Consider the following 23,163-nt stretch of genomic DNA (forward strand, 5'->3'; position numbering starts at 1 on the left):
GAGGCCCAGTTTAGAGGGTGACGTTCAATTGCACATTTCCCCCACCTCCCTACACACACCTCCTCAGCAGCTGTGTCCCCCAGCCACAGCCCAGTGCTGCTTAACATCTCCGAAAGTCAGGCCATTTTCCTTTTAAATATATGACTTCTAACCGCTCAGAGTCCATTTGATCCTGGAAATGGATATGAAAAACCTTTACTAACCAGGCTCTGGAGGGCATTCAAAAGAGGGGTTAATCTTAAATAATTGTTTTGTCACTGTTTCCCTACCTCAGTGTGAGATCCTCCTGGCACTTCCTGGTTCACTAAAAAGAGCTCAGAATTCATTACCAAAAATGCAATGGTATTTGACACAATGCTACCTGTGAAACAGGAAATACAGCACCAAATATATTGGCAAATATAGTGCCAATCTATTATCTTTCCGGGTACAGAAGTTAAGCTGACTGGTCTGTTAGTAATTCCCCGGGTTTTTCTTATTTCACTTTTTATAATCAAGCAAATAATTAAGCAATCAACTTGCAAACATCTAGAAGATAAGGTGATAAGCAACAGTCAGCATGGATTTGTCAGGAACAAATCATGTCAAATCAACCTCATAGCTTTCTTTGATAGGGTAACAAGCCTTGTGGATGGGGGGAAGCGGTAGATGTGGTATATCTTGATTTCAGTAAAGCTTTTGATATTGTCTCGCATGACATCATAAACAAACTAGGGTAATACAATCTAGATGGAACTATTATAAGGTGGGTGCATAACTGGTTGGAAAACCATTCCCAGAGAGTGGTTATCAGTGGTTCGCAGTCATGATGGAGGGGCATAATGAGTGGGGTCCTGCAGGGATCAGTTCTGGGTCCGGTTCTGTTCAATAACTTCATCAATGATTTAGATAATGGCATAGAGAGTACACTTATAAAGTTTGTGGATGATACCAAGCTAGGAGGAGGTTGAAAGTTCTTTGGAGGATAGAATTATAATTCAAAATGATCTGGACAAACTAGAGAAATGGTCTGAAGTAAATAGGATGAAAGTCAATAAGGACAAATGCAAAGTACTCCACTTAGGAAGGAACAACCAGTTGCACACATGCAAAATGGGAAATGATGGCCTAGGAAGGAGTACTGTGGAAAGGGATCTGGGGGCCATAGTGGATCACAAGCTAAATATGAGTCAACAGTGTAAGTTGCAAAAAAAAAAAAGGGCAGCAAACATCATTCTGGGATGTATGAGCAGGAGTGTTGTAAACAAGACATGAGAAGTAATTCTTCCACTCTACTCCGCACTGATTAGGCCTCACTGGAGTATTGTATCCAGTTCTGGGCGCTACGTTTCAGGCAAGATGTGGACAAAAGAAATTCCAGAGAAGAGCAACAAAAATGATTAAAGGTCTAGAAAACATGATCTATGAGGGAAGATTGAAAAAAATTGGGTTTGTTTATTCTGGAAAAGAGAAGCCTGAGCAGGGACATGATAACAGTTTTCAAGAACATAAAAGGTTGTTACAAGGAGGAGGGAGAAAAATTGTTGTTCTTAACCACCGAGGATAGGACAAGCAATGGGCTTAAATTGCAGCAAGTTGGACATTAGGTTTAGGTAGGACATTAGGAAAAACTTCTAAATTGACAGGGTGGTTAAGCACTGGAATAAATTGCCTAGGGAGGTGATGGAATCTCCATCATTGGAGATTTTTAAGACCAGGTTAGACAAACACCTGTCAGGGATGGCCTAGATAACACTGAGTCCTGCCATGAGTGCAGGGGACTGGACTAGAAGAACTCTCGAGGTCCCTTCCAGTCCTATGATTCTAAGAGGATTGCAAAGAGGGAAGATTATGAAAGAATTGTGTGTAGATCCTTAGTGGTATAAATTGGCGGAGCTTTGCTGGCTATGCAAATGTATGTCAATTGAGTATCTGGCCCTGACTATTTTTATAAGGTAAATTAAAACTTATTTCTGTGAGGAATGCACTTCAAGGCCTGGATAGTGGGGGGCATTTAGCACATTATTTTAAACTTAACTCAATTTTTATTTTTGCCTTGTCATTTTCTGTTAACGCAGTTACATCTTGAAGAAGCCCATTTGTATCTGAAACACGTGTCATGGAGCACTCACTCGCGGACTGGCACCTCCTCCTGGTCATTCTGGGGATTAGCTTGAGGCTGACACCCCCGTCTGCATTCTGCACCCCACCACTCCTTCTCCGCAGTCCACCTGCAGCCCCCCTTCACAGTGTCAGAAACCGTAGTGTCCTCTTCATGGCTCAGCCCTCCGGCCATGTCACTGTTCATGTTCCCCCCTTCCAGGGGAATTTAGCTTCTAGTCCAGCCACTTCCCCAGTGGTGAGTGGGGGGACCCAGGGCTGCCCACTATTCCATGTCCCAGCACAGGGACCTGGTGGATTTCAGCCTCCTTCTGCACCCCTTTGTCTCTACTACCGGTACATTTCCCTAAGGCCACTTTCCAAGGCCACAGCACCCTCCTCAGTCTCAGCAGCCCATCCAGAGCTCTCTCTCTTCTTCCCAGGTTCCTGCCTGCACTGCTCTGTCCAAGGTGCTACAGGTCTGCAGCCTACTCCAGGCACAGTGTTCCCTCCTCAAGCTCCAGGCAGCTACTGACATTGGGGGCCCCCACATCCCCCCCACCATGGGGCCCCATCTCCCCACTCCTCCCCTTCCCCCCAAGGCCCTGCCTCCTGGCCTGGCTGGAAGTCAGGCTGTGGTATGACCTGCCCAGGGAGCCTGGGCTGCTGTGGGGAGTCCGGGATCCTCCACATGTCCTGGATGGCAGGCCCTGGGAGGCAGAGGCATGGGTCAGGGGCTGGTCTCAGGTACCCCAGCTCCTTGCCCAGGGCACGTGGAGGGTCTGGGGCTCCCCACAGCTGCCCTGGCTCCCTGGGAGGCTGTTATTACAGTCTAGGGTGACCATACATCCTGTTTTGTCCAGGACAGTCCCCTTTTTAAGCTCTGGCCCAGACATCCCAAATTTTTTGGCAAAATTGGGCCTTTGTCCAGCATCAACTGGCAAGAGCAAGTGGGACAAATTCCCAGTTTGGCCAAAAAGAAACTTGGAGAGGGGACAGCTCTGTGGGAGGTGGTAGGAAAATGAGTTCAGGAGGGTCCTAAAAGGAAGGTCTGTTTACAAATACAGGGAACAAAGGAGCAGTATGTATATATATTTTAAGAAGAGGGCAAATTTTGGCTGTCTAAAAGGCCCATTCAAATAGGGAATGAAGGAATCTGAGTGTGGGTGAGAGGGGAGCAGAGCCAAGCCCAGATAGCTGAAAGATAATGTACTGGGCTGGCTGGAAAAGTCTTTTAAAAAAAACAGCTATGGGGGGAAACCAGCTATTTACTAAAAACAAAGGAACCGTGTACAGTTGCTGTACGTTATTTTACCCCCTTTATTGTTTTACATGAGTTAGAACTGCCTATCTTATGGCAACTGGTTTAATACAGAAAAACACAATGATTTAAAATACTTCAGTTATTCCTGTTTAACTTAGATACGATATGTACATTTCCCTTTTTTAGGTGGTTTGAGAAGCTGATGTAGTCAGAGCATCTGAGCACGGGCAGTGGAAACGAGTTCTCTTCCTCGTGAGGTGATCTTTGCTTCTTGCATACCTTTGCATTGTCTGAGTTTCCACATCATAAACGATTTGTACGTACTTACCTCCCAGCAGGGAGTGAGGATTAATTATTTAGCTTTTATAAAGCAGCTCGACGTTTAAAAACACTAAATATAAGCTTCATATTTATTGGGAAACTACTAGATGGTCAGCTGCTCAGAATGGGAGCCGTGTCTCTTTACATGTCAAAGAATCCAACAATAATATAACATAGGCAGCATAGAAATACATATGAATGAAAATAAGTGGTTCAATGGACTAAAAATGTGGCTATCTTAAAGTTGTGATCTTGTCAATAAATTGTTTGGTTTTGAATTAATAACCCCGCTGCTACCTGTGATGGTAGTTTTGGAACCTGTAGTTTCCGGTGAGTGACTGTGGCCAGCCGCAGCTGTCTGTACACATAATACAGCATTATGCCAGAGAACTCTGCCTAAGTGCCAAATATTGTAATAGCTAAGACATGAGGTTTGTTATTAAAACAGTGTTGTCTCTTGGTAAGTGTTGGAGACTGGCAGTCAGAACTGTTGGGTTCTCTAACTAGCCGTGATAGTTGAGTCACTTTCTGCTTGAGTGTAGGCAATTCCCTTAACCTCTGTGTGTGTTTCACTATACCCATGTGTAAACTGGGTGGAAGGAGAGGGTTTGGGGGGGGCAGTTCCGCACGGGAGGGAGGGGGGAACATACTCACCCACACACAGCTCCGGCGTCTGGCCTAGCCAGGGGATGGGGCCTCAGAAGGAAGAGGAGGAGCTGGGCGACATCGCCCCAGCGGGAAGGAGAGGAGGAGAGGGGCCGGTGTTACGGCTATCCTATGCGGCCCCTCAATTGGCTGGGGCCCTGCCCCTGGTTAGGGCTCATTGGCAAGTTTTAGCAAAGAATCTTGGGTATTCACTTGCATGTCCTTATTCAGAATGCTCTTTTAGGTCACATTGATTCCATGGCAGCATGGGTGTCCATTTTCAGGGAACAAATGTAAAGGTCCAAGTGTTGCATCTGGATTCAGGTAGTGATTTCTTGTAGGCTTTGCAAGTTACAATCGTAGCTGGATTTTATTGCTTTTGGCATCCAAACCTCTATTGCACCTGAACAGTCAATGAAGATTTTTCATAGCTCATCTGTAGTCCAGGATTTCAGTTCTCCTCTTGTAGGCCATACAACAATTATAGCTGTGATCATAAGATAAAGGGGTAAGGAATTGATAGCTGGAATGCAAGAGACCTGTAGGCCTAGACTTGCAAGAATAGTTTAAGCAGTTAGCATAAGTATAAGGCCTTATAGCCTAAGTAGGACTAGTTGATCAATAAAATAGCTTTAGTAAACTAACAGTGACCTTAAGTCACAAGATGGCACAAGATTTTGTTTATTGTTTTGTAATAATCATGCATGTTGTAAACTGCTCGTTGGTAACTGCATGCAGGCCGTTTGTACCATCATCGTGTTTTTGGAGGGCTACATTAGCAGATGCTCAACCACAGGTAACCATAGTAATCCAACTGATGTATATGTTACTGAGCCTTGCCTAATTAGTATCCTAATATACAGCACCACCGTGGCTCACCGCCCTCACTTGAAGAAATAGAAAAGGCAATCGGTATGATGAGCTCAGGAAAGTCCTGGGGCAGAGATGGAATACTGGCAGAAATATATAAATCTACAGGTCCAAATATATAAATCTGTGGTAACAACACTCCAGAAGATCCTTACTGACATCTGGGACAATGACGAAATGCCACAAGACTTCAAAGATGCCACAATTATTCCTTTATTTAAAAATAAAGGCAGCAAAATGGTCTGTGATAATACTGTGGGATATCTCTCCTGTTTGTTGCCAGAAAAATCTTTGCTCATGTCCTCCTGAACCGACTAATTTCATCTGTCTCAGAAGCCAGTCTAACTGAGACTCAGTATGGATTCAGACCTGGTCGTAGCACCATAGACATGATTTTCAGTATCAGGCAAATACAAGAAAAATGTATTGAACAAAACATGGATCTGTTCAGTGTCTTCATTGATCTGACAAAAGCATTTGATATAGTCAATAGAGAAGGATTATGGATGATCCTCAGCAAACTTAGTTGCCCACCAAAACTGGTAAAGATCATTCGTTTATTTCATGTGGGGATGCAAGGTCAGGTACTTTTTAATAGAAATCTCACTGACTCCTTTCCCATTTCAAACGGAGTCAAACAAAGCTGTGTCCTTGCCCCTGTACTGTTCAACCTCTTCTTCACTCAAGTTCTCAACCATGCTACAAACAGGCTCCACAGAAGCATATACATCAGACACAGACACGATGGCTCAGTCTTCAATCTTAAAAGGCTTAGAGCGAAAAACAAAGTAACAGAACTACTAACAAGAGAAGCGCTCTTTGCGGATGATTGTGCCCTCCTAGCACACACAGAGGGAGCTCTCCAGTGCATCGTAGATTGCTTCACTGAAGCATCAAAATGGTTTGGCCTCACCATCACCCTGGAGAAAACTGAGGGGTTGCATCAACCATCGTCACCGCTCCATGCCCTATCCCCAAGCATCTCCACGAGTGGAATCCCGCTAAAGGAAGTTGACAGTTTTACCTGTCTCGACAGCAACATCTCCCATGATGGATCTCTTGACCAAGAGATCACGAACAGGGCACAGAAAGCTTCTCTGTCATTAGGAAAGCTGTGTAACAAAGTCCTGAAATCCCACAACATACCCCTCTCAACAAAAATAAAACGTTATCATGCTTTTGTGCTCACATCTTTCCTCTCTGGCTGTGAGACCTGGACACCATACAAATGGCATATCAAACAGCTAGAGGCCTCCCATAGGCGGTCTCTGTGCGCCATTATGGGGATCTGCTGGCAGGACAAAATTAGCAATCTGGAGGTTCTCCAAAAGTCAAATGCCATAAGCATCGAGGCCATGCTGATAAAAGCCCAACTACGCTGGATTGGACACATTATTAGGATGCCTGAACATCGACTCCCCAGAAACATTTTCTATGGAGAATTGGCACAAAGACATGAGAATCAAGACCGCCCCAGAAAGCACTACAAGGACAGCATCAAGAACAGCACACACTTTGGTGCAATAAAACCGGATGATCTTGAGAAGGTTGCGTTAAGTAGATCAGCATGGCACCACACAGCACTCAGAGCTTTCCAAGCCTTTGAAGAGGACAGAAGTAATCGACTGTTAGCTGCAAGGGAAAAGCATCATACTACTGCTATAGCTACCAAGACACTCACAGATGACTTTGTCTGCCTGATCTCCTCACAAGCATGTGCGTCTCGCTTTGGACTTCAGAGTCCCTCCAGAATCCACAAAAAGAGAGAGCATGAAAACGTCATCATCGAACCGACGGACTACACATATATACATTTCCTACAGACTAACCTATACGATACGGGAACCCCAATATTATTAGAGTGAGGAAGTTAAGATATAGTAAAGGAGGGAAGAGCTATGCATACATATGCATGAAGGACAGTGAGGCTTATACAACATGTGGTCTCAGGTACAGCCATTGGAGGTCTTCATCAGCATGCTGGAGTTGTACTAGGATCTGTCTCAACCCTTTAGAGCTCCCCGCAAGGACACAGTGAGTATATACCTGTGACGGTCATGCTGACAGTGTTATATTACATCACCTCACTTGTTTGGACTGTTTTACTTATTGGACTAATCATTGTAATCATAAAACTTTTATAGTTACGGAGGGTCTTCCGTGAGTGTGAGTGCTGTTGTCCTTGCCAGGCCCTATGGGGCTGCCAAACCAGTAATTCTGATAATACTGGGCCCGATCTTGGAACAAGAACCTACCAGTTACAGAGTGCTAATTGGGCAAACTAAATCAATACTATAATCACTAAACAATCAATACGTCAGACAACAGGTGTCCCTGGGTAAGCCCTGAGAGGCACATGGCAACTCCTCCTAGACTGGAGTCAAGATATCTCACTTCTGGAAGATTTAGAGTTAAAAATAATATTCAGTCTGTGGTGAAGATTTAAATGCCTGTTTGCTGCAGTAGCATGGTACTTCCTCTTTGGTTTCTTCTTGGTTTTGTTGTGCTGTTCCTCATGTGGTATTTCTTCATTTTTCTTGCTCAACTTATATAATTAGAGGAAGAGTTGGAGCGCACTCTTGGCCAGAGGAGGGGGAGGGAGAAGGCGGCGATTGGGTGATCACTGTTTTGAGTAACAATTGGTAAGGAAGGAGAGTTGTTTTGTTTGCTTGTTACATAGGAGTCTTGTTGTTGCTGAGGGAGTGAGCGTTAGAGACACCAGCCACAGGAATAGAACCAAAATAAGGAAAAGGCTCCTGAATAAGAAATAAGTGGTTGTACAGGACCCTGTAACCCATACTTAGCGGTGGCAGAGGAAGCTGATTTTCTTCTGTAAGGAACAACATAATACAGAGCATAACTGTGGTGGTGTCTGTAACAGTTGAAAGGTCCCAGAGCGCCTCTGGACCGTTCCCCTTAATGGTGGTCAGGTATGAGTATGCGGATTTACCCGATCCCACAGCGACCTTGGTGGAAAGCTTGGGGCAATAACAAAAGAGGGAACTACCCTGACCCTCTATTGATGTAATACTTTTTTGGGACCATAAGGGATAAGAAAGGAATACACGCAGACCGGTCAATAAGGCGAATGAGAAAAGCTAGGTATGGGGAGGTGGGGATTGACTCCGCTACACAAGCTTATAAGTGGTTTTGTTGTTGAAGCAATTGTAATATATTTTGGGGGGAAATGAGTATCAGGGTACACAGTGTTCAGTGGTGGCTACAATCCCTTTGGCCTTGCAATTGTAGTTATATGTGTTCAAATACATTGAGGCAGCTGTGGTCATGAACAGGGACAAGACGTTTTTGAGCAACTCAACAGGCTTTCTAGGTCATCTGTTTGAAGCAAAGGCGATTAAAGAAAAGAGCAAGGAGATAAAAGGCGCAGCTGTAGAATATCAGTTTGTGGCAATGTGTTAGGGCAAAGATTAAGGAGAAAGGTAAAGCAACTTGGCCAGGTGCAACAGGAATTAAAGAAGGAGAGGAGGTTCTCTCAGGGTTAAACAAGCAACTAGGGTCATTGAGACAGACACACCTCACTCTTACCCATAAGCAGCAAGAGTTGGAGGATATGTTTGAAGGAAGTAAGTGTGAGATGGGGGAAATCTGGGAAGGTGCATGTGTGAGGCATCTGAAGGTGATTGAGAGCTTGAGGTCTTTTGCAGAGCGTAGGGTAGAAACGGGGCAGCTGCTAGAGCACATTAATGGGTTGCAAAGTTCTTGTCATGAGCTGGAGACAGCCATGGATAGGGTGAATCAACAAGTGGTGACAGTCACAGCAGGAGCCTCTTCTGGGAGCTCACAGGCTGTAGAAAAGCTGAGTATTCAAGAGCAAGTGATTCCTTTGAAGGTTGCCAAGATGGAGGATGCAAGCAAGGAAGGGAGTCAGCCAGCTGTTCCCATTAGTAGGTGGCTCTGGACCTGGAGACATCAGTACCTCTGGGGCTTGTCACTAGAAGCAGAGCTAAGCAGATGGCAGAGCTGGAGGAATCTGCATTGGTTGCAGTAGGCTATAGCAACACAGCACACCTGGCAGGGAGTGTAAGGAAGTTGGCGGTTTCAGTACAGTGGGTGGTGTGCAGGCTGAAAGGGTGATAAAAGGGAGGCGACAGGCAGCTCAGAGAGAGACGGGGGTGATTGGAAGCAGCAGTGGAAGAGAGATATAGTGCTTCAGAAGGATCAGATCAGGAAGATGTAGGAGGCAAGACTGGCTCAGAAGTGGTGGACAAGGGGTGTAGCCCATACTTTCCCAGGAAAGTAGTGGCAAGCCAGCCTTTGTTTACTAGTCTTGTTGCGGGGCTGGAAAGAGTTACAGCAGAAGTGAAATGAGCATTGGCTGCAGGTGATGATTTTATTGAAAAAAAAAAGTCCAGTGAGGACTCTATGGAACCACCTGCCCTTACACCTGTTTTATGCTATCGGACAACCCCTCTCGAGCACATGAAGACAAGGCTGGCTTGCTGGCCATTCTGCCTAGATCACTACCCCAGTCTAGGGAAGGAAGCCAAACAATCAGGCGTTTGACTTTGACTGTTCCCATTGCTCACTCCCTCCGCCCTGCCTCTCCCCTGGACGATGAAGAGCTGGAAAGAGTCCCAGTTGGGATTATAGTGATCACCAGTTGTGCCTCAGGGATTCTGAGGTTGACCCTGCTATGAATGGTCTAGTGACGAGGAGGTTGGATGTGAAACCTCTCCTTTTCCCATAGCTGTGGTCACTGATGTAAAAACATTAGATTTTGTAGCCAAGTCTGCTGGTCCTATGCAAAAAGGAGGCGGTGGCTGTGAATGCCCAGCATCTGGAAGCCAGAGACTCTATGCTGCAGAAACTAAAAGATGTAACATTCTGGTAGCATCAGTATAAGGGTCACAAACACAACCTGTGGTTATGATGGAAGGAGCCCCCAGCCACCAGGGCGTGGAGCACATGGGCATTCCTTCTTCTCCCCGAGATTCAGCAGGAGGCAAAGTCATGCCCGTACACCTCATGGGAGTGGGGCTTTGCCCTCTCCTAGTTGTCAGGGTCCACCCTGAACAGGTGCTGTGGGGGAGGCATGTACTCTGTTTCAGGTGACACACCCAGGCCTAGGCAGTTACTGGAGGAAAGATGATCCACCCCGCCTATAGCTTAGCAGAAAGAGGAATTTGGACCTGCTTTGCTTAAACTGCAATGAGCAGTGACTGCACAACACAGATGTCAAAGGCCTTCAGCAATAAATGAAAGATATGATCCTAGCCTGTCAGCCCCACCCATCCCATTCCATGAGCTACATCATACGAGCCTTCCTTTCTCATGGCTTCTCCTTCCCGCTTCAGGGTCAGCTGGCCATTATGGAGGGGAACCACAGGCATGACTCCAACAAGCCCTGTGTAGTATTGGGGCCTCTTTAGGCACTGACACAAACAGAAGACCCCTATATCAGCGATGGTGAGGGGCTGCCATCTTATTTTTGTTATCAATACTGGGGCAGCCATCAGCATAATTTGGGACGGGGATCCACAACATTCTCCCTGGTCCTCGGGAACAACCAAAGTCCTAGCCACATTTATAAACATCTGTGTAACAGTGAGACTTTCACGACCACTTGTAATTCAAGTGGGAAACACGAGGAGAGTGCTTGTATTTCCAAATATCAAATTACCTAACCCTTACAGTAATTTATTGGGATCAGATTTTTCTGAGTGATCTTGGAGGTATTGTTGATCTGACTAACCAGCTTTTGTGTGTTCCAGCAGCAAGGGAATTAGACTGTCGACTAGTGGTCATACCTGTGTGTGGTTTGGTGACACCAGTGGAAAAGCCAGTGGTCTGTGACCTGGATAAAGTGGTAGAGAAACATGCAAGACAGAAGGTGTTACAGGCATTGAGTCTGAAACTTGGAAATGTCTGTGCCAAACACAAGCATGATTTGTGGGCGTATGGTAGTTACCATTTTCGTGGATGGTGGAGACGTGCCTGCACAAAGACAGCACCCCTTCCTGGATAAAGCCCCTATACATGTTCCTATGGCATCCCATTTAGAGCAAGGAGTTCTTCACAGATGTACATCAACTGCTTATTTACCTTTCTGGCTCATCCAGAAGCCAGATGGCTCCTCATGCCTTATCATTGATTACAGGCACCTCAATCAGGCCACACCTTCCTATACAACCACAATAGCTAAAATGGCAGATTTAACTAAGTCATTTTCCCCCAAAGCTGTGTGGTTTACAGTCCTGGATATAGGTAATGGCTTTTGGGCTTTACTGCTAGTCAGAGCGTCACAGTACAGGTTTGCATTTACCTTCCAGGCGGTCCAGTTCACTGGGGAAAGATTACCCCAGGGATATCATAACACTCCCACAATACTCCATGCCCAGCTGGAGCAGGTGTTATCATGATTTTCCCAACTTTCTGTTGTGTTTCAATATGTAGATGACATCTGTCTAGTAACTCGGATGAAAGAAGACCATCTAGAGAGACTGGATGAGCTCTTACAGCTCCTTGAAGCTGCCAGATTAAAGTGTAACCCTACCGAAGCACAACTAATGGCCACTCAAAGTTTCTTTCTTCGGAATCACCTTGACAAGATGGGGAAGGACCCTTGCACAGAAAAAGGCAGGTGCTGTCCGAGCATTGCCTCTGCCGAAGAGGCTGCAGCCTTGCGGAACTTTTGGGCATTAACAGGATATCACTGGGATTTTATTCCTAACTAGGCCTCTACTGCGTGGCCTTTATACCAACTTTGGAAAAACCATGTAGCTTGGGAATGGACTCAGCAACACACGGAAGTATTGCCACTCAAACCTATCACAGTCCCCAGTGGAAATTGCTCTCAGGATCATCTTCTATCATTAGATACTTTTTCCCTACCCAGAAAGCCTTCAACATGCCCATTAAATGTTATTCAACAATACAAGACCAGAGTCATAATATTAATAGTTTTATTGTATTCTTTTATGATGCTGACTAGAACGCCAGACATAATTGTACTGGATGCAGGTATAAAAATAATCCAATCCTTAAAAATTATACTTTGCTACTACAGTGCTGTATAATTAGTGGAGGTTGCAAATATGATACAACTTTAAATAACACTGGTTTGGAAAATTAATTAAAAAACTACTCAGAAGCTAACATTCAGAGATATGAGAAAGGAAATCCAGAACAATGTAAAAGACATAAAGCAGGTCTACTGACTGTACATTCATTTTAATAATAGAAACATAAACAAATGTCACATCTTTGCCTTTTGCCACAGACTTTGCTGAAGGTGAACTTTACTGATGCAATTCTGAAGACTATTCCAGCAGTAGTAATGATTCGTGTATCATGTTTGCTTCGTCTTAAGAAAAAGTCCTAGAGAATTTAACAGGGATGAAACCAATAGGTTTCCTCTAAAAACCTAAACCATTTAATAAGGGAGAATATCCTTCCTGTAACTTAATAAGGGAAAAAGAAAAGGAGGACTTGTGGCACCTTAGAGACTAACCAATTTATTAGAGCATAAGCTTTCGTGAGCTACAGCTCACTTCCTCAGATGCATATCGTGGAAACTGCAGCAGGCTTTATATATACACAGAGAATATGAAACAATACCTATTCCCACCCCACTGTCCTGCTGGTAATAGCTTAATAAGGGAAGATATCCTTCCTGTAAGTTCTTCTTTAACCATTCTACATGATTGTATAGCAGGGATACAATTCTCTATCAAATTTTGTAGGATTGTTCAAGAAAAGTTATCCTTTTCTGTTACGTTCCATAGGACTTTCCCACAGCTCACTGTTGTAGTTTTCAGACCTGTGGGCCACACCCTTCACTTATTACTTTAACAAAGTTCCCATTGATTTCAATTAGAGTTTTGCCAGAATAGGCACTCCAGGACCTCACCATTTAATTACTACTTCAAAAGAATATCAGGCCAATACTTCTCAGGTCTCCCTCATCATTAGGGATATCCCTCAGGTTGAACCCAAATTCCACGCATCACACATGAAATAATTATTGTCCTACTTGGAGCAAGGTTTTTACAAAAAAAAAGCCAAATAATTTAACTGGCTGAGCCATTTATTTCTTCTTTTTGGCTTATTGTTTTGGCTCATTTTCTCGCATCATTATGGGTCTTTGTCCTGCATTGGACCTTTGTGGATTCAGGGCAATGAAAAAATAAATATGATTTATTTGGCTCTGTGAAACTTACAAGACACACACAGTATATTAGACACAGCCCATCAACATTGGCATGCTCTGTGTTCTTATTTCCAATGGGGCATTTGAGAGTAAATTGGCCAGTGGTTTCTCAGTACAGGAAACACCATCTTTAGCCCTAGAAGGCTTTCGTATAGGAGAGATGTTGCTCAATTATTAAAGGTTTCCCCACCTAAAACAACGTACGAAATTCTCATTCATTCTTTCTTTAAGAAGGTGCTCCAGATCTTGAAAAATAACGTATGTACAAGCTCACATACCACAGGGTTTGCTACACTATTAAGTACACATTTTAAAATTAAACACAATATTAAAGGTGGTAAATAGTCATACAAATGGCCAGAGTTGAAGTAATGCATGCAGTGAAGCACAATTCATCCTGAAGTTGGCGTGAATTGAGGCTTGAATCAAACACCCATTAAAATCAGTGGGAGTGTGTTCCCATTGACTTTAATGGCAGTTGGATTAGGTCCTGGGTCTGCTAAGAAGCACAAATAATAGCACAGAAAGAAGAACATTTAAGTAAAATGTATCTGTTTCTTTTGATTTTAAGGAAGAAATCTGAAGATTAAACATTGACTAGAGGGAATGAGGAATCCAGATAAATTTGGAAAAGAGACTGGAACTGACAAGTGCTGGGAAGGAATCCCTATAAAGTACTACAGCATTCGACAGTAATGGCCAAACCCACTACATTTGATCATAGTGGTCGGGGAAAGTCCGGTGGAATACTGCAGGAGAAATATATATAATAAGGGAACAAGTTCCTATTTAGATGCATCAGTACAGGATTTTTAAATGTATTTTGCTCCTGATACCTCAGGCAAATGCACCTGCAGTGCTGAGCCCTGTCGGGGCTAGGAGGGGTGGAGTGCGATGGCATTAGACAGGGGTGTCAGAACTTTATAGGAAACGTGGCAACAGAACAAGGATGAATTGTCTCAGTGTTGCTTAATGTATTAGGGGGCACAGGGCAAATTGCATTGACAGTTCTGCTCTTTGTTCTGGTTACGGCCCTGTTTAAAGCTTTGAAGTTCTGTTCGCACATTGCCACGTTCTACTGCAGACGAGAGGTTAGCAGCAAATCACACCAACAAAGCAATCAAGTCCCCTCTCAAATTTAGTGGTGGGTCTTGAACGCCCCCAATAGCCAGGCCAAATTTTGCTGTTCTATTCATCTTAAGTTGGCTGTCCCTCTGAACCTGGCTATTGGGGGCATTCAGCCCATAAAAGCCCCTCGGGCACAGCAGTGTCAAAACAATTGATAAGTCACCATAAAAAACCCCCAACCACATAGACAGCTTTTCCTACCAAGTAACAAAGTTGGTACTTTTTCAAAAGTGAATCAACACCCCACCTACAAGGCTGCCTGTTGGCCTGGTTCTGCTATGATTGGCCAAGCAAGCTGACCAAGCTTTGATGCCTGCTCCTGGTCTCTTGCTCTGCATGCCAGCAGGGGCTAGGAGACCTGCAGATGCAACATGCTAAATTTATGGTGGATGCATAAGTGGAGATGGGATAAACCTCATCTTGCTGAATCACTTGTAGCCTATTAATCAGCAATACTGAAATACTCTGAATGGAGTTCTATCCAACCCTCCTTGCTCAGGAGAATGGCAGCCATGACACATGGAAGCAGTATTAAGAGTGGCCTAAATGTTCAATTTCAGGTACCTAAAATTAGGAAACATAACCACTGGAAAAACCAGGCTACCTTGATTTAGCTGTGTGTCTATGGATTTAGCTTAACATAAGGTGCCAAAGTTTGAAAACATTGCCCTAGGGGCTGAGGGTAAAGAGGAGCAATGGTTTATCATCTGGAACACTTCCATACCTACAGATAGGAATAACAAACAATGTACCATTAGTGTATGGGGCTTAGATACCAAGGTGATAGCGAGATAGAAATAGATGCAGTAGATAGAAATAGACAGGATTAGTGTTTTGTTTTTAATTGAAGCGAACAATGAAAAAAATGTATCATATCCTCGTCACATGTAGTGATGATCAGGACGGACTCTAGCTGTTGCATTTATAGCACTAAACACTAAGGTGCATTGCACCCAACTAGCATTCTCTGCATTAGCAGAGTTAGGATTGTGTCAGTATGTGGCAAAAATTGGAAAATTATATTCTCCGCATACTGTGTTTGAGGGGATCAGCAATCAGAAAGACTGGCTTCGAAATGGCCTGTTTCATGGGGGACATTTTTGATAGCACTGGTATTCTGAAGAATTTCACACAAAAAGTGAAATTCACCCTTGTGCAGAGAGCCACCACCAGCCCTATGCACTAAGTCCCACTTAAATTCTCTAAGTAGAGTTTAAGTCGGAATTGTATGAGGCATAGGTTGCATGCTGACTGTTTACACAGGGTAGATTTCACCCTGGCTGCAGATAACCATTGCAAATTTTCCTAAATGTTGCTGTGAGAAAAAGCGATGTTTCCATTTGCAACCAAGACAGAATGTACAGTAGCTCTATGAGCCCAAGAGTTCATTTAGGTACCAGTCTGAAAGCATGTGGCGTCTTTAAAGGATAAACACTAGTGTAAAAAAATATTTTCTTATCACTACCTGCTGTGCTATGTACAAAGGTTCAATAAAATAAAGATAAGAGTTCTTTCTGGAAAAATCCTGCAGCCATTACCCATGGACTAGAATCAATGTTTCTCAACCTTTTTGCTACCAGGAACCAGCTTGCTGACTTCCTACAGTGTGTCAGAGAGATCTTGGGGACCAGTGCTGGTCCATGAACTCGTCATTGAGAAACACTCTTGAGGTCTCTCGCAGTCCTACATTTCTGTGATTCAGGTAATCCCGCTGATTTTAATGGGACTGTTCACATGATTACAGGCTGCAGGTATGCACCCAAACGGGGGTTTAGAAACAAAGACATTAAAATGAACAGTTAACAGTTAGAAAAGGAATACTTGTGGCACCTTAGAGACTAACAAATTTATTTGAGCATAAGCTGTAGCTCACGAAAGCTTATGCTCAAATAAATTTGTTAGTCTCTAAGGTGCCACAAGTACTCCTTTTCTTTTTGCAAATACAGACTAACACAGCGGCTACTCTGAAAGTTAACAATTAGACTGTTTAGTGATCCAAAGTTGGAGTGATCCTTTCAGTTCTAGGTACTGGTCCTGCAGCCCTTACTCACACAGGTAGTCCCACTAACTTCAGTGGGACTGCTCATATAGAGCTCAACTCCTGTGAGTGATTGGGCCTCCTTAACTCTTAGTGAATCATTAGGAACTGAGCACTTTGCAGGATTAGATGCCTAAAGGCTACTTGTGTGAGGGCTGCAGGATCAAGTCCCTCATTTGTATCATCAGATAAGCCTATGATGGGATGTAGCACTAAGACAGCAGCCCCCAGCGAGGGGGGCAAAAGCATCATTCACTGAATGGAAATACTGATTAAAGTGCCAGGGGTTTCTAACAGCTATATTGAAAGTTTAGATCCTTTATCATAGAATCATAGACGTGTAGGACTAGAAGGGATCTTCAGAGGTCCTCTAGTCCATCCTCTGCAATGAGCAGAACCAACTAAACCTAGACCATTCCTGACAGGTGTTTGTCGAACTTGTTCTTAAACACTGCCAGTGGCAGGGATTCCACAGCCTCCCTTGGTAACCTATTCCAGTGCTTACCTATCCCGCCACTGTTACAATGATCAACACCCCCACAACATACCTTTCAAAATCCACGGATCCTACACATGCCTATCACAACATATGATGGTACCTCATCCAGTGCACTAACTGCCCCAACAACAACTATGTGGGTGAAACCAGGCAACCACTACGCCCTCAAATGAACTCACACAGGAAAATGATAAAAGACAAAAACACCCAGTCACCTGTGGGTGAACACTTTTCACAAAGCAATGTGACCTTTCAGTCCTCGTCCTCAAAGGAAACCTGCACAACACTTTCAAAAGATGAGCCGGGGAGCTTATATTCATTACTCTGCTAGACCCTAAAAAACATGGACTGAAGTGAGACACTGGATTTATTGTTTATTACAATAATCTGTAACACACTAACCCCTCTTTTTGTTAACAGGCCACTCTACGTTGAATGGTTCCTTACCATATGTACTAACTACTTATGCTAAACAACCTGTTCCACTTGCATTTTGCTGTGATGCTGGGAGTATCTTTTCCCAGACCCAAAGAAGAACTCAGTGTGGTTCGAAAGCTCGTCTCTCTCACCAACAGAAGTTGGTCCAACAAAAGATATTACCTCACCCACTTTGTCTCTCTAATATCCTTGTAGTTAGACAGTTTTTCCAATCATGTAACCTACATCTCCCTTGCTGCAGACTAAGCCCATTACTTCTTGTCCTACCTTCAGTGGACAAGGAGAACAACTTATCACTGTCTTCTTTATAACAGCCCTATCTGACTGCTGTTATCAGGTCCCTGCTCAGTCTTCTTTTCTCAACACTAAACACACCGGTTTTTTAACCTTTCCTTATAGGTCTGGTTTTCTAAACCTTTTATCATTTTTGTTGCTCTCCTCCAGACTCTCCTCCATTTGTCCACATCTTTCCTAAAGTGTGGCACACGGAAATGGGCACAGTACTCCATATGAGGTCTCATCAGTGCACAGCAGAGTGGTTAACATATACCAGAATGTTATTTGTCTTTTTTACAACTGCATCACATTGTTGGCTCATGCTTAATTTGTGATCCACTATAACCATCAGCTCCTTTTCTCACCTTGTGCAGTAATACTTTCTAGCCAGTTATGTTTATCTATTAAGCTGTTTTGTGTATTATAACTAATCACTAGAGTTTTCCTTTAAGTAGAGCTCCTTAGGCAGGAGCGGATTATGCAAGAATCACACCGCCTGCTTGTTCAGACTTGAGATATGTTAAATATTACCATCTGTGGCCCTGAGCCTGCACAAGGTAGGTATGAAGTTCAAGGCAAGATCAAAAGCCATAAGCAGGGTGGGAAGAACAGGCGACGCTGACCCTGCATCACTGAGAATGCTGGTGCACAATCACATTGTTACTTCTGCCTATTGCTTGCAGCAGTAACATAAAAAGCAGAGTGCGCAGTTAAGTGCTGTATTTACACACTGCGGATCACACTTAAGCAAATGTCTCCTCAGATACACTCCTCTGTTGCACCTCTCTTATCTCGCAATCTCAAGAGCAAGGGACAAGGCATGAACAGGGGTCTGAAACCTACTGCCATGAAGTACAGAGAAGGAGAGGTTACTCACCTAGTGCAGCAACTGGAGTTCTTTGAGATGTATGTTCCTGTGGGTGCTCCACTTCAGTTGCACCTGCGCCTTTGATCAGAGGTTTTTGATAGCAGCACCCGTTCGGCCCATAATGTGCCCCACACATCCTTGTACACCGGCACAAAGCCTATATGGGGCCGCTGGGAACCACCCTCAGTTCCTTCTCCACCGCAAGTCCCACAAAGGAGACTCCAAAGCCAAGGGGAAGGAGGGCGGGTGGTGGAGCACCCATAGGGACACACATGTCGAAGAACTACAGTTACTGCACAAGGTGATTAACCTCTCCTTCTTCCTCAAGTAGTGTCCCTGTGGGTGCGCCACTTCAGGGGACGTCAGAGCAGTACACCCCTAAGAAGGTGAGAGGTTTGGACCAGGGTCCAATACAGAAGAGAGAACTGCATCGCCTACAGCCACATCTGATCTTGCAGCAGACACCAAGGCACAGTGATTAGAAAAGGTAGGTGCCGAGGGTCATGTCACGCTCCACAGATGTCTACACATCCTTAAGCCAGACTGTAGAAGGAGAAAGTACTCTAGTGGAATGTACTATCACTCTTGAAGGGGGCTGAATCTGAGTTTTGTCATAATAGACTGTAATACATCAGAGATTCACTTTGAAAACTTCTGTTTTGAAATAACCGAACCCTTGTTTCTGTCTGCAATGGACACAAATAGTCTAGGAGACCTTCTAAAAGGTTTGGTCCTATCTAAATAAAAAGCTAATGCTTTCCCAACATCTAGAGTATGCAACATGGCTTCTTGACTAGTCCAATGTGGTGCTGGGGGAAAACAAACAAACCAGGCGATTGATGGCTTGATTAATAAGAAATTCTGAGGACATTTTAGGTAAAAATCTGGGATGGGCCCACAGAGATACTTTCTCTGTAAAGAATACCATAAATGGGGGGGTGGTGGTGGTCCACCATTAAAGTCCCCAATTCTCTGACCCTTTGGGCAGAAGTTATAGCTATCAAGAAGAATGTCTTCACTGATTGATCTAATAAAGAACAAGTACCTAGTGGTTCAAAGGGGTACTTCATCAGGCAATACAGGACTAGGTTCAAGTCCCAGCTAGGAGTAGAGTCTCTGATTTGTGGGTAGAGATTCAACAAACCTCTTAGGAATCTTACCATGGCTGGATGAGCAAAGAGCGAAAAACCCCTTATGGGTATGTGAAAGGCTGTTATTGCTGCTAAGTTATAGCCTAATGCAGTTCATAGAAAGATCCAATGTTTTCAATTCCAGCAGGTAATCCAGTTGATGACTAGAATAGCCTCATGACAAGAGAAACACCTTTTTAAATCCCAGGAAGCCTAGCAATCCCAAGAAAATTAACAACAAATTGATCCCTACTGAAGGGGGGAATGGGACTCAACACTAACTATATATATGAACAAAAATGTTTTAAATAATATTTTAAACTTTTTTGTTGAAAGAAAAGAAAGAAAGAAAGAAAGAAAGCTGTTCCAACAACGACAAACAGTACATATTAACCAACAAACTAAATTCTGAATACAAGCAGAGAACAGGCACAATTGTAGACTCTGTCTCAGGCCGCAGGTGCTTGAGAAGGAACTGAGGGTGGTTCGTCCACACAGCCTCATATAGTCTCTGTGTGGGGCAGGAGGAGTGTGGGGTACATATGCGGACCAAGCAGATGCTGCTACCAAAAATCTCCGATCAATGGCTTAAGCACACCTGAAGTAGAGCACCCACAGGGACACTGCTCTCAAAGAAGAACTAATGCCTAGTACTGAATCTTACTTGTGTGTCTGTTCACACTTGAGATGGGACACAACAACTTGCTGAGTGCTGGGCAAGACTCTTTAGGATCACAGGCTCTATGGCAAACAAACACTATTAAGTATCAGAGGGGTAGCCGTGTTAGTCTGGATCTGTAAAAGCGGCAAGGAGTCCTGTGGCACCTTATATAAGGTGCCATAGGACTCAAACACTATTAAGTGTCAGTTAATTGAGGGTCTGTCTTCACTATAGAGTTAACTCATGTGACCTTCACTGCAGTTACTGCTCTAGATTTAGCCTAGCCAGAGTGAGAGCAGCCACTCTGGGATACAGCACTCAAGTTCCTGCATCCACACTCATGCTGTACTCATTCATATGTGGCACTAAGAATTCTAAGGGCACGTTCCATTGTTAAGCGCTGCAGTAAGCAAAGCCACTCTATAAATTCTTCCCCATGTATTATGGGAGAACCTGTCAGCCTTTTCTGAGCACACAGGAGGAATTGTGGGAAAGCATTGTAAGATTAGTGGCACTAGAGTGGAGCTAGCCTGCATCCACACTGCAAAGAGATAATGTTAATAGCTGATTTGAGTTTAGTTTATACCCCACCTCAGATCAGCTAACTCGGGTTAAGGATTTTTGTGTGTGGAAGGGCATTGAGGTAGGGCCAACTTGAGTTATAATTTGAGTTCACTTTGCAATGAAGACAAACTCTAAGAGTATTTGATTAACTTGATCTTCACCAAGCACCCAACCCTGCACAGAGTGAAGTCAGAGAGCTTTGGATCAGATCCTTAGTTAGGAATGTAATAAATTATCAATTTGGAGCTTCTTCCTCAATGATCAACAGACATTTTTACAACAGCCAAATGTGATATCTTCAAAAATACGTATGTTCAGGGAAGCTACACAGTATTACCAAACAGGATGGGAGAAACAAGTTCAGAGTTTTTCAAGAATGAAACAATTGTGAAGTTAGACCCTATTGAAAAATGCAGAAAGACCTTCATAACAAATATTTTGTAGTTTTTCATGCAAATTTGTTGGTGATCATTCAAATTTTCTAGAATCACAGACTATACAATAAACTTGTAAAAAATGCTTTTTAGTAAAAATGTTGAATTTTTTTGGGTCAAAATGTCACAAATTCCCGACCAGCTCCATTTGCAGTGACTAACTGTCAATCCAATGCGAATTGCCAGCTAATAGGACTGACACAGAGAAGACAGATGGAAGTCCTTAACAGTTTTTTTGTGATCCAAAGCCTTGTGCTGCTCCCACAGTCAAATGCATCTGGCCACAACAGGCCTGATTTTCTGATGTGCTGAGTAGCTCTGCAGCGCCCATTGAAATCATGGCAGCTGTGGCTGTCTGGATCCAATGCAAAGTCTAAAATTCATGGTACATAAATCCAACCAGGGCTATAATACTTCTGTTCTCGCCCACTTTCTCCCTGGAGTTCATTATGGCTACACACATTTTCTGCAAAGCAATGCGATCTACCTCAACAATTCTATGTTGTAATTTATTACTCCATTAATGAATACTTTATCTGATCTTGCTGCTTTTAAAAAGCATTTAAATCCCTGCTGGAGGTTGTGTGACTTACCACAATATAATAATACAAGCTTTGAACAACATTGCAAATCAGTGGGCAATACACTGTCACATGCAGACATTTCCAAACACAAAGGAGATTTTCAAAGCAGTGCAAGGGATTAGTTATACCTTTTCCCACTAAAATTAAGACAGTGTGGCTAAATCCCCCATACTCCTTTGAAAATGTCAACCTATGAATTCAGCCATCATTGCCAGATGCAGTGCTTAGTTAAGCGCTGAGACATTTGACAGAATGACACACCAATAAAGACAAATAATATTTAGTGGACACCCCAGCTCCCCTGTTGCATAGGAAGCAGATCAAACCAGGGAAAGGCAGAGAAGGGTCTGAAATGAACATACACTTCCTACCCAAAAAGAGCACACACTGTATCTTTGAAAGCTGGCCAAGAGGAAACACACAGTAGTCAGACCAATATCTGTAATTTTACGATATCTGTAAACAAAACACTCCCTAGTGGTATCAATTTTAGAGTGCAGGCAACAATTAGTCTGTACTGATCTATTAACAAATTCATGTTATGTGACGTCAATGGCGAAGATAAAAGTGGAGCACGCACGTTAAGCTTTCTTATACTTCCACCTGGGTCTTTTACAGATTTGCATATTGGCTCATTCTTCCCCTCCATCTTCGCTACTCAACAACTACAAATGCATTTTCAAGGCAGCAATGCTCCGTGTTCTTTTGAGTTCAAAGTCTTTCCTGTATGTGAAGATTAAGACTGATATCGGCTGAACTGTCATGTGACAGAGTGTACCTGGTAAACAAGGACACGTATCTATGTTGATCTTCCACTCCCATACAATTATGTTAAAAATAGTCTCTTCGTCTGGTTTCGTCACTAATAAAGGATGGGTTATATTGTCCAGGGTAGATGCATGAATGTCGGGATCCAGGTAAACCAGTGTAAGGAGGATAAAGTCCATTTCTTTCCAGTTCAGCGTTTCTTAGGCCAGTTGCCTATAGTATAAAAAAGAAAAGAAAAGGCTCTTATTCTGAGGCCTGATTCCTATTTCAAATGTAGCCTTAAAATCTTTTCTTTCTCCAGACTCAAGTGATGAAACAGACAAACACTTGAATTTGTTTGTTTTTATTTTTCTTGTCCGAGTTCCCTTTTATTTCAGGTATTTATTTATCTGATGTAAATTAGCATCGCTTCAGTGAAGTCAATGG

The 23,163-nt window shown here is 43.5% G+C and overlaps 1 protein-coding gene across 5 annotated transcripts in view; it reads right to left on the bottom strand.

Annotated features, from left to right (window-relative positions):
- Nucleotides 1-16,423: 16,423 nt before the first annotated feature.
- HEG1 (heart development protein with EGF like domains 1) overlaps nucleotides 16,424-23,163 on the bottom strand; it is a 93,489-nt gene continuing 86,749 nt past the window's right edge. For all 5 annotated transcript variants that reach the window (XM_073305161.2, XM_073305162.2, XM_078854788.1 and 2 more), the window contains one exon: nucleotides 16,424-22,950. In XM_073305161.2, the coding sequence (XP_073161262.1) occupies nucleotides 22,801-22,950 (150 nt within the window). In that variant the 3' untranslated portion in view covers nucleotides 16,424-22,800. The remainder of the gene's footprint in view (nucleotides 22,951-23,163) is intronic.

Source organism: Lepidochelys kempii, chromosome 11 (genome assembly GCF_965140285.1).
Source record: "Lepidochelys kempii isolate rLepKem1 chromosome 11, rLepKem1.hap1, whole genome shotgun sequence".
Taxonomy (NCBI): domain Eukaryota; kingdom Metazoa; phylum Chordata; order Testudines; family Cheloniidae; genus Lepidochelys; species Lepidochelys kempii.